The sequence below is a fragment of the Podarcis erhardii genome (genome assembly GCF_964252035.2).
Source record: "Podarcis erhardii genome assembly, chromosome: 8".
Classification (NCBI taxonomy): Eukaryota; Metazoa; Chordata; class Lepidosauria; order Squamata; family Lacertidae; genus Podarcis; species Podarcis erhardii.
In genome coordinates this window covers 26,719,998-26,732,751 of record NC_138499.1, presented here as the reverse complement: position 1 = coordinate 26,732,751, position 12,754 = coordinate 26,719,998, and the positions used below count along the sequence as shown (strand labels likewise).

The following is a 12,754-nucleotide window of genomic DNA, read 5'->3' as shown; positions in this document are numbered from 1 at the left end:
CAAAAGATACAGCCAACAAATGTCTTTGGCAGCATAATACCCTAATCTAAAATAGGGATGTGGGAGATGGTGCGAAGGGTTCACATTTGAAGGTGAATCGACCTAATTCACAGTACGCAAACCAAAACACAGTTGTCCTTCAAAAAATTCTGAATTTTTCAGCGCAGTTCTCCAGCCAAGTAATGTGTACAAAAAAATTATATACTAGGGTGGAGGGCACATGAAATCCATATGGTTGCCGGTTCGTTTGTGTCTAAATGTAGCTAATTACATAGAAAGTACAATGTGGAAGGGGGAGGGAGTATAATCAATTAATTAAAAAACTAAATACAACCAAAACAAAATTTTAAAAACTCAAAGAAGGTCTACCATCAGCCAAGTGTTGCTCAGGCATAGCAATTTATCCCATGATAATGGCACCCAAGCAGTAAGCCAAATTTCAAGTGCCTTAAATAAAGGGCACCTAGTAGCACCCATTTTAGTTGTTCCATGACTATGTTTCGCTGGCTTATTTGGACCGGTAGCAACCAGAATCTGTCCTATTCTCATGCAGACTGTCAGGTAGCACGGCCCAGTGATCCTGCCACTCAAAAAAGTACTATGGAAAGCAACCTGATCCCGAGGGGGTTAAATAACAGGCCTTCATTCAGAGGAAGATTTTAAATGGCAGAGTTCTTAAAATAGCACTCACAAGCATACAAATTAGTCCTTGAAGCCTGACTTTTATTTTTAATGAGTTTCCAGGTATGATTGCAACAAGCCTCCTATTTAACAAGCAGAAGCTGATATCCCAGCTGTGTAATGTTCAAATGTCCCTCAACAAAAGAGAGTTGAGAGAGAGAGAGAGAGAGAGAGAGAGAGAGAGAGAGAGAGAGAGCCTGCATACAAAAGGATAATGAAAGGATCTATGTCAAAGTTCGCCCACCGAGCACCTGCACATCAGAGACCCATGAAACTTTTTACCACCTTCTTCCCTCCCAGATAAATACCTGCTACCCAATGAGTCTCATTGCCGGTCTCTACATACCTGGTAAATTAACCAAAACTGTTGCTTGAAAGCCTGGAGGAAAACAACAGTGGCCAAAAGGCAAAACGATCTGCCTGGGAATATCTAATTAGAAGCAATTAGCTAGTAGCCAGGTGAAACAGGTCACACACAGACTGCTCCCCTCCTCTCTCTTTGCATTGATCAATAGGTGTAGTTCTTTAAAATAATATATATATATATATATATATATATATATATATATATATATATATGCTTTCGTAGATTTTCACGGGTACAGGAATGCAGGTTTTGGTGTCCTCGGGTGTCTTCCCGTGTAAAAGTTGGGGTGTCTAGGCGACGTTTTGACGAGGTCTCACTCGTCATCTTCAGGCTGGTGCTTTCGGCTTCTTGTTACTGGAACAGAGCAGGATCTCAGTGTTTGAGTTCCTATAAATACTGTAGAGGGGGTGTGGTGTATAGCCTCCAATGTTCTGGGCAGAGAGGAAGTTCCCAGGCTAGTGTGCCTTTTCTTCTTTTGTTCCTTAATTACTTGAGAGATATCTTGAGTGATTTCTTGAGTGATATCCTGAGTACCACTTAGGTGGGTCATTAGGTGTGGATTAGTTGTTAAAGTCTTTGTGTCTTGACCTCTTGAACTTTGTGAAGAGTTTTCCTGAGAAGATGGCTGTACTGTACTTAGTTGTGCTCTGGCTTGGCTTCGTGTATAGGGGCGAGCTGTGGTTTTGTGGCTTGTGTCAGCCAGACCTGTGTAGGGATTGCAGGGGGGTGCAGCATCCGGAGGTGCCACCATGGATTGGCTACTGGATGGTGTCTGTAATTCATCTGTGGAGAGGGTCTGGGTTTGGGTCTGGTGTGGTTGATTGGTGTTGGCGTTCTGTGTGCCTCTGGATCTGGTGTCAGTTTTTGTGGGGAGGGCTAATTTCCAGATGTCTGGCAAGCGGGATGTGTCGTCACGCTTGTTCATGTTGTGAGGGTGTTTCTCTATCTCGATGGCTTCCATGATTATTCTCTTGTGGTGATGTTCCGTGTTAAAGAGCAATTTGGAATCTGCAAAATTAATTTCGTGTCCTGTTTCTTTCATGTGTTGGAAAAGAGAGGAAGTTTTTTCTTCTTTTTTGACGGCATTCTTGTGTTCTGCGATACGTGCATTTATTCGTCTGTTTGTTTGTCCAATGTACGTGGCTGGGCAGACTTTGCAGGGTATTTCATAGATCCCTTGGTTTTCCAACTGGATTTTATCCTTGGGGTTTCTGAGGATATTGGCTATTTTTTGGTTGGTGCAAAAGGCTGTTTTGATATTGTGTTTATGGAGGATTTTGCTAATTTTATCTGTAGTGCCCTTGATATAAGGGAGGAGGGCCATGCCATTGTTTTCTTCTGTGTCTTGGTTTTTGGGGGGTGTTTCCTTTTGGATTAGCTTCGTAATCCTGTTTTGCTGGTATCCATTGGCAATTAACACGTTTGAGAGATTCTGTAACTCAGTTGTCAAGTGGTCTTTGTCAGCCAGGCGTTTGGTTCTGGAGATGAGAGTCTTGGCTACGGAGTTTATTTGTGCAGGGTGGTGGTGTGATTGTGCATGTAAGTAGCGGTTGGTGTGTGTTTTTTTCGGTAGATAGTGTGTCCTAGGGAGCCATCAGGTTTTTTGTAGATTAGGACGTCAAGGAAGGGAAGTTGGTTGTTGGCTTCTATTTCCATAGTGAATTGTATTTTGGGGTGTAAGTTGTTGAGATGTGTGAGGAAGCTATCCAGTTTTTCTTTCCCGTGTGGCCAAATTACAAAGGTGTCGTCAACATATCTGAGCCAAAGTTTGGGTTTGTGTTCTGACTTGTCTAAAGCATTGGTTTCAAAGTGTTCCATGTACAGGTTTGCGATGACCGGTGAGAGGGGTGATGAGATGACCGGTGAGAGGGGTGATGAGAGGGGTGGAGGAAACCTTCCAGCTGACAAGAACCTACGAGAAACTAGAAGTCCGAAGAGCCACCATCTTATGTGATCTCTTGTTCCTACGCAACTGCCGAGACAACAACTTAATTCCCACATGCTTCCAACTTAAATTCCATTCTAAAACCCCAGCCACCGAAAGGATCCTGAAACGAACTGAACTATCCCTAATCAGAAACGAACTACACAAGAAAAGATACCTACTAGACCAAACCAACAAAGATCTACTCACTCTTCACCTCAAACTCTGTAACAAAATCCACCCTGCACTCTGGGACAAATGCAAACAACTAGCCGTCTGGAGAGCTGAAACGGAGACCTCACATAAGACAGACACACACACCAACAAACTCCACAAACTAGAGAAACGCCAGAAGCCCAGCCACCCTCCACAGCAACCCATGAAACAAACAGTACATAACATATCAGACAGGATCCTCACCACAACTGAAACCAAAGTACTCTCCAAAGGTTTCAACTTTGCAGTCGCCCCGAGACGCATCCCCACGGAAAACATCATATGCGGAGTCGAAGCTAGCCTAACCAAAATCAACCCAGATGAAGCCAATAAAATCAGACTTGAAGTCACCAACATCCTCTGCTCCAGCAAACCACCCAGAAGCAATTTACACAAAGAAGAACAGAAAGCACTCACCAACCTGAGGAAAGACAACAACATAATCATTCTCCCAGCAGACAAAGGTAATGCCACAGTGGTGATGAACACATCGGACTACCAAGCAAAACTATCAAATCTACTCCAAGATCCTGCCTACAAACCTATAAAAACAGATCCCACCACCTACCTGGAAAAAACCACCAAATCCAAAATAAAAGCCTCTCCTATTAGTGAAGAAATCCAGCTAAGAATCATCCCCAGAGAAAAATCATCCAGATGCCCCAAACTCTACGGCCTCCCCAAGATACACAAAGAAGGAACACCACTCAGACCAATAGTCAGCTCCATAGGCTCACCTCTACAAAATCTCGCTAAATTTCTCGCCAAGCAACTTCAGCCCTATGCAGAATCCATCTCTTCACACGTACCAAACTCCTTCCAGTTCATAGAAACAATAAAGAAGCAAAACCTACATCCTAATGACCTACTTGTGAGCTTCGATGTTGTATCTCTCTTCACACAAGTGCCCATTAATGAAGCCTTGACAGCTATTCAAAACAAATACAATCCCCCCGAATACATCTTGGACCTGACCAACCACTGCCTAACCAACACGTACTTCATCCACAATGGACAAAGATACAAACAGATAGAAGGAGCACCTATGGGATCACCCCTCTCACCGGTCATCGCAAACCTGTACATGGAACACTTTGAAACCAATGCTTTAGACAAGTCAGAACACAAACCCAAACTTTGGCTCAGATATGTTGACGACACCTTTGTAATTTGGCCACACGGGAAAGAAAAACTGGATAGCTTCCTCACACATCTCAACAACTTACACCCCAAAATACAATTCACTATGGAAATAGAAGCCAACAACCAACTTCCCTTCCTTGACGTCCTAATCTACAAAAAACCTGATGGCTCCCTAGGACACACTATCTACCGAAAAAAACACACACCAACCGCTACTTACATGCACAATCACACCACCACCCTGCACAAATAAACTCCGTAGCCAAGACTCTCATCTCCAGAACCAAACGCCTGGCTGACAAAGACCACTTGACAACTGAGTTACAGAATCTCTCAAACGTGTTAATTGCCAATGGATACCAGCAAAACAGGATTACGAAGCTAATCCAAAAGGAAACACCCCCCAAAAACCAAGACACAGAAGAAAACAATGGCATGGCCCTCCTCCCTTATATCAAGGGCACTACAGATAAAATTAGCAAAATCCTCCATAAACACAATATCAAAACAGCCTTTTGCACCAACCAAAAAATAGCCAATATCCTCAGAAACCCCAAGGATAAAATCCAGTTGGAAAACCAAGGGATCTATGAAATACCCTGCAAAGTCTGCCCAGCCACGTACATTGGACAAACAAACAGACGAATAAATGCACGTATCGCAGAACACAAGAATGCCGTCAAAAAAGAAGAAAAAACTTCCTCTCTTTTCCAACACATGAAAGAAACAGGACACGAAATTAATTTTGCAGATTCCAAATTGCTCTTTAACACGGAACATCACCACAAGAGAATAATCATGGAAGCCATCGAGATAGAGAAACACCCTCACAACATGAACAAGCGTGACGACACATCCCGCTTGCCAGACATCTGGAAATTAGCCCTCCCCACAAAAACTGACACCAGATCCAGAGGCACACAGAACGCCAACACCAATCAACCACACCAGACCCAAACCCAGACCCTCTCCACAGATGAATTACAGACACCATCCAGTAGCCAATCCATGGTGGCACCTCCGGATGCTGCACCCCCCTGCAATCCCTACACAGGTCTGGCTGACACAAGCCACAAAACCACAGCTCGCCCCTATACACGAAGCCAAGCCAGAGCACAACTAAGTACAGTACAGCCATCTTCTCAGGAAAACTCTTCACAAAGTTCAAGAGGTCAAGACACAAAGACTTTAACAACTAATCCACACCTAATGACCCACCTAAGTGGTACTCAGGATATCACTCAAGAAATCACTCAAGATATCTCTCAAGTAATTAAGGAACAAAAGAAGAAAAGGCACACTAGCCTGGGAACTTCCTCTCTGCCCAGAACATTGGAGGCTATACACCACACCCCCTCTACAGTATTTATAGGAACTCAAACACTGAGATCCTGCTCTGTTCCAGTAACAAGAAGCCGAAAGCACCAGCCTGAAGATGACGAGTGAGACCTCGTCAAAACGTCGCCTAGACACCCCAACTTTTACACGGGAAGACACCCGAGGACACCAAAACCTGCATATATATATATATATATATATATATATATATATATATATATATATTTACAAGAAACAGGCTGTAAGCACCAACACATTCTCAAAGCAATTGGTTTCCCCTCTCCCACCCCTCCCCCAGAACAAAAGACGGATGCAACAAATTTCCCCATAAATCTATATGTGTAGTTGGCGGGTGCCAGTCATCAAGATGTTCATTTGAAAACAAGTGCCATTTTTTTCCAGAAAAATTGTCCATATCAGTAGTGTCATATCAGGTGTGTACTATCTTAGTTAGTTTCTCAGACAAAGAGATTGTTACCATTGTGTGATGTGCAGATGATCAACTCTTTTCTGGGTTGTGTTGTTTTTGCTATGAGCAATCATGCCACTACCAGAAGAAAAGTGATAAGTTCCTTGCACAAGAATTGAAGTTGAGAGTCTTTTTAAATTGTTAATAAACCTAGGTATGGGTTGCATTGTACATCCTGATTTTTAATTCTGCTTATTTCTGTCTTCTTGAGGTAGATGTGGTGGGTTTTTAATTTACTTGTTTTTAAATTAAGAGAATAAAGTCAGCTATATTTTCACATGAATTATTTTATGTTCATTACCTCAATATTTATGTGCAATTTTTTTTATTTGCTTTATTCGAAAACTCAAAGCTTTGTGTCTCTCATTTCCCTGAGTGTTTCAGGTCTGTACTAAGACCCATGAGAGTTTACACCCACACAGTTTATGCTACGACAGCAGTTGTATAATGAAAATGGGCTGGTGTGTGTTTTTTCTCCAATTTAAATTAAAGCTACCTTTAATTTGCAATTTTAATATACTGTAAAAGATTATTATACGGCAGCAAGCTTGCCAAAGGAGATCTTTAATTTTAGTGTGAAGAAGGTCTTCTGTGAATGAATGTGACACCAGAGAAGGGAAACAGACAAAATCAAATGAAACACATTATGAATGTATAATAATTTCATACACCATAAATTCTTCTAAAGAAAATTAGCTTCCCAAAAGAGAACTTAGCTATGGCAGACTTTCATGATTCCCCCACCAAAAAAATTTGTAAGCTCAATATCTATTCAACTTTTGCAATATCTATTATTGCAAATTCACCCAGTAGATAAGAGTTGCTATATTTGTAAAAATAAAAAAATACAACGTAGTTTTGAAATACAGTGGTACCTCGGGTTAAGAACTTACGGTAATTCGTTCTGGAGATCCGTTCTTAACCTGAAACTGTTCTTAACCTGAGGTAGCTAATGGGGCCTCCCGCCGCCACCATGTGATTTCTGTTCTCATCTTGAAGCAAAGTTCTTAACCCAAGGTACTATTTCTGGGTTAGCGGAGTCTGTAACCTGAAGCATATGTAACCTGATGTACCACTGTATGTATTTTATTGGTGTTGGGGTGGCAGTAATATTATACAGACATGTGCATTTCATAAGACCCTTTCTCAGATACGACATGGGATGGAGCAGGAGTTTGGTTCCATTTGCATTTTCCTGCGAACTTACATGATCTGCACTTTCCCAAACAATACACAAACTGTTTTGGAACAAGTTTTGTTAGTAAAGCTTTGGAACCATATTTTTGGTCTGGATAATTTATCCCCCAAGAAGAGTCAGTTTTTATTCATCCTATGGCTTCAAGCTGCGCAATATTAATAACCGCAAGGAGGATGCTGTCCCAATGGCAGGATTAAAGCAAGATTCAGCTGCTAGTCCTGTACATGGAAAGGGATGGGCAGGTTGCCAACTTGTTTTGGTTTTTTTGCCTCAATGTCAGGAACCGTGCTGAGGAAGGCTGCACTGAGGAGGAATGGTGGGAGCCTCTCCCCTCCCCCCCTCCAGATCCAGACCCTGAATCTTCCCAGGAGCAGGAGGGCAGTATAGATTTGGAACAGTGGTTTGCAGAGGGGCATCATTCATAAGGCAGAAGCTGGGTAATACTGGATGGGGAGCAGCTAGGAGAACACTGGGAAAGAGAGGATTAACAGATTCACTGTCTCTGGAAAGCATTCATCCGCTCTCCCCAAAGTCAATAAGAGCTGAGAAAGTGGCAGAACAGAAAGCACACAAAGCACAGAGGGGACAGGCTCAGATTACAAGACGTAGCAGTGACATGGATTAACAGGGACATAAGGGGGTGGGATTCTTAATTGAGAGCGCTGCCATTTCTAGGAGGTATGTTCTTTATTCTCTCGCTGTGATTATTAAAGTTTCTAACTGGTAAGAAGACTCCTTTTCCTTTGTTCTGCTTATCTCCTGCCATGGAGAGAGGGAGCTGATTTCCTGAAGCCTGAAACTCAAGCAGCAAAATTTCTTGGGCTTGTCCTGCTTTAGGAATTGACAGAAGACTCCTGACTATGGCCTGGGCAAGGAAGCTGATCCTGAATGCCAGCTTTGATTTGCCCTGGATCCCATGGGGTTACCTTCATGTGGCATTTCTCTTTAAACCTAAAAATCACTTATTTGCACAATTTCCCATTCAGCTATATGTACACGCATGCAGATGCCAGATTCCACACTTGTGTAGCCCTCGACTTCACTGGGATTTAAATAACCTAATGTTGCACGGGATTGCAGCCCGCAATTATTTCCCGACTAAAACAGTTCAGCTATTTTATTCTTTCAGCATATACTGTGTAAACACTATTTATTTCCATTCTCTCACTTTTAAAATTCAGTTGTCAACCAAGCACTGAGGTGCTATAGTCAGCTGGTGCTTCAATTAACACCTTATTAACTTCCAGCAGTTTAGCTGGGAGCACTGGACCTTCCCTTCGATTTTCTAATTCAAAATTATACATTACATCATTCTTTTAAATGGTACTTTCCCAGCAAACACCATTTGGCAATCTGCACACAGCTATTCTTTATGCCAGTACATTTTGCATCCTTCTCTGGAAAGAAGTTCTTTGAACATTTCTGTTAGCGTTGCACAATTATGTGTATGTTACAAAGTATTATGTAAAATGCTCAATCTACCTCCATTTGTATTTGTCATGGGCATGCTATTGTAAACCTCCATTTAAAAGAAAATGAATTCAAGGGCAGTATAAAATGTTTATTCTATTCTATTTTGAATAAATGTAGGTCTAGGTACCATAGAACACTTTTAGAATCAATGGTTTTTTGGGGGTGAAATCATAGGCTATGGCCCCTTACTTGTCATAGTCTTCTTTAGACTTTCATAATATTTATAAAAGCAATTTGTGATAAAAGGGTGGCACTCAGTGCTAGTCCTACTCCAAGTAGACCCACTGAATTTAATAAACATGACTTACTTTGTTTCATAAAGTAGAGTCTTTCTGAGTAGGACTTAGTGGAATACAACCCATAGTTTATAAATAGTTTCCCACCAATATTTTGGATTTTTAAGGGGGAAGGGAGTTTCATAAATGTCTGAGAATTGAAAACCTGCCTTCAGGTTCATATACAGCATATTCATATTTAGTTAGAAGAGGGGACCCTAAATTAATGGGGGGAAATAGCCAAAGATGTGGTGATGCCTTACAGGGTTGTTGTAAAGCAAAGGTGGGGAAGCTTTGCGGGCTGATGCACCAGATCTTTATCTTCTTTATCCCAGCAAGCCAAGTGGGTGGAAGCACACAGTGGTCAGTCACCTGACATCATAAGTTTGACTGTTTGCAAAAGGGCTTTCAAGCAACTCCACACTGCTCTTTGAACCTCTGGTTTTCAGGAGTTCATAGAACTGAGAAGGGCTGTTTGCAAAAGGGCTTTCAAACAGCCCCGCACTGCTCTTTGAACCTCCAATTTTCAAAGTAGTTTCAAACAGCAGTGTGGGTCTCTTTGAAAGCCTTCCAAGGAGGGGAAAATCTTTAGCCGTGGTTTCAATGGAAATTGCTTTCCGCTTTCAGAGCAAGGTGTGACCTCACTACAATGGTGCCCCCTACCCATAAAACCCAGCTATTATGTGCTCTATCTTCTGGTGGTAGCCAAAAACAGTTCCCTTTCTGCCAGCCTTTGGATAGGCTTTTGAATATTTAGAACAGATATGACAGATGGATGTCTTAATGATATGTTTTAATTGTATTTTCTAGTAATTTTGTTTTTATATTGTTGAGATCTGTTCTGGCATCACTTGTGATGAGGGACAGAGTATGAAGTCTAAAAATAAAAAATAAAGTAATAACAACAATCACTCTTGGTTGTTTCCGTATCCGCATATTCCAACGAGTGTCAATAGTTTTGTTAGGAATGGTCCTTGTTATGGTGGAAGCGAGGAGAGTGACAGCTTTTTGCATTATATTTAATAGGCATGGTGGCAAATGTATGCTCTCTAAGTTTTGCTCCAGGGGATTTGGAACAACTCCTGTAGCTGAAATTAAGAGAGCTACTAAATGAACTCTGTTGACATGCTTTATTTCCTACATGGTATTGTGGTACTTTTCTTGTTGTTTTGTTCCTAAAGTTGTATGTGAGTGGTATTTTAATATCTATCATAATGGCTGTTTTAGGGCAGGCATCCCCAACCTTCGGCCCTTCAGATGTTTTGGACTACAATTCCCATCATCCCTGATGACTGGTCCTGTTAACTAGGGATAATGGGGGTTGTAGGCGAAAACATCTGGAGGGCCGCAGGATGGGGATGCCCGTTTTAGGGCTTCTGTTTCCCAAAATTTTATCTTATCCATAGGAACCTAGTGTTTATCTGACATAATAGGAGGAAATGTCTAGTAAACTGAAAACACATTTCTAGCCTCTTTTTATTGCCATACCTTCAAAACAAGCTTTCCCAGTCATAATAGTTTTGCGATATATATGTTAGAACATTAGTGCTGATATCTGTTATTAGTTCTGTCATGAGATCTGCACTCCATAACATCTTCACTCCATAACAGATCAGGCTCTCAAGACTTTCACTGGAAAACCATAATTGGCTAGGTGTGCAAGAAAGCCATTTTGCTTACCATTTCAGGTCTTTATTTTCCACCTGATATTCAACATTCCATAGCATGCTCAGCCCCACCCCATCAAAAAATACAATGGGGAGACTGAAACTGCCTCAGCCCCTAGGAGTCTACGTCTATGTTAATGTCTCATTTCTATTGAAAAGGATATCAGGAGCCAGCCAATTCTTTGGCTACAGCAATTTAATTGGATTGTCCCACTCAGGCTTCTGTCACACCACAAACCTATCACGGTGTCAAGCAAATCCAGTGTACACACAGAGATTGAAGAAACATCTGGGTTGATCATAATTCTGTCCCATTCCCTAGTCATGTTATCATTCACCTCATGGTCAGGTTAAAATAATAATAGCAATACGAGAGAAAGAGAAAGAGAAAGAGAGAGAGAGAGAGAGAGAGAGAAAGAGAGAGAGAGAGAGAACGAGACAGAGGGCAGCTGCTCTCAACTCAAAATGCACAACAGTGGAGAACCCCCTCAGGAGAAGTTCTGACACCAAGGACTTTTACCTCATTGACAGCACAACACAGCTTGTCTGCTTGGCTGCTGCTCTCAGAAAAAGAAATGGCAAAGGTTCAGGCCGTTAAAGGCGTGATTGATGGGTGCTGTCAGTCCCTACCTGTCAGCCTGCTGTAATGGCAGGAATGAGCAACCCTCCCGGGACTTGGCCCTTTGCAACACAGCCACCAATACCTTTCGATGAGAGTATAATATCTGGTTGCCACTCCCCTCCCCCGCAGCAAGTGGCAGGCTGCTTCACAGGCAGCAGAAGAACAAAATAAGTCACTCTAGTCATGGTGATGCCAGGAAAGAGGCTTCTTGTGGGAGTACAAATAAGTCACTTAGAACACACAAGGCAGAAGGTTCAGGACAGAGAAAGGGAAGTCTTTCTTTACATGCTATATAATTACAGAATTCATTGGCACAAGATGTGGTGGCAGCAGCTACATGACTTAAAGGTAAAGGGACCCCTGACCATTAGGTCCAGTCGCGGATGACTCTGGGGTTCATAGCTGTCAACTTTTCCCTTTTCTTGTGAGGAATCCTATTCAGAAGAAGGGAATTTCCCTTAAAAAAGGGAAACGTTGACAGCTATGCTGGGGTTGCGGCGCTCATCTCGCTTTATTGGCCGAGGGAGCCGGCGTACAACTTCCGGTTCATGTGGCCAGCATGACTAATCCGCTTCTGGCGAACCAGAACAGTGCACGGAAACACAGTTTACCTTCCCGCTGGAGCGGTACCTATTTATCTACTTGCACTTTGATGTGCTTTCGAACTGCTAGGTTGGCAGGAACAGGGACCGACAACGGGAGCTCACCCCAAATTTATAGGGAATGGAACTTGAAAGGCATTTATTTTGTATTTATCTTACATATCCTGCCTTCCTTCTAAATCTAATACTGAGATAAAAAGTCTCCATTTAGGAGACTTGTTGAAAGAGGGACATTTTCAATGGGCTTCCAAAAGGAAATGCCTGTCTGATAGCCCAACATAGCTCAGTTGGTACACCATGAGACTCTTAATCTCAGGGTTGTGTTTTCGAGCCCCACATTGGGCAAAATATTCCTGCATTGCAGGGGGTTGGACTAAATGATATTTGTGGTCCCTTCCAACTGTATGATTCTATACACAATGAGAGGGTATTCCAAATGATGGGCAGCTCCACACTAAAGGCCAGATTCTGACCTGGTGAAGAAAAGATCTCTTGCTAGGATGGTATTCCCTCTCGTGCAGAATGAAGCGATCAATTAGGCATGTAAAGCATAAGACAATCCTGGTTCTTAGCTGCATAGGGCTTTGTACACCAGTCCAACACCTTGAATTTAACCCGGTAGCTAACTGGCAGACTGTGTTGTTATTTCTTGGTTATAGACTGCTGTTTGTTCACAATACACATAGGTCCAAAACATGAAATGCAAACCCAATGCATCAGGAAACAATCATATTAAAGCCAAAACATAATTCAGCTCAAAAAAACGTAATACAGCAGGG

At 42.2% G+C, this 12,754-nt stretch overlaps 1 protein-coding gene across 1 annotated transcript; it reads left to right on the top strand.

The window, feature by feature from the left end:
* The first annotated feature begins 1,680 nt into the window (after window positions 1–1,680).
* LOC309348239 (uncharacterized protein) lies at window positions 1,681–5,449 on the top strand. The gene is made up of 2 exons (XM_081873288.1): window positions 1,681–2,164; window positions 2,930–5,449. The coding sequence occupies exons 1-2, from the start codon at window positions 2,089–2,091 to the stop codon at window positions 4,582–4,584; spliced, it is 1,731 nt and encodes a 576-aa protein (XP_081729414.1). The 5' UTR covers window positions 1,681–2,088; the 3' UTR covers window positions 4,585–5,449.
* The last annotated feature ends 7,305 nt before the right edge of the window (window positions 5,450–12,754 follow it).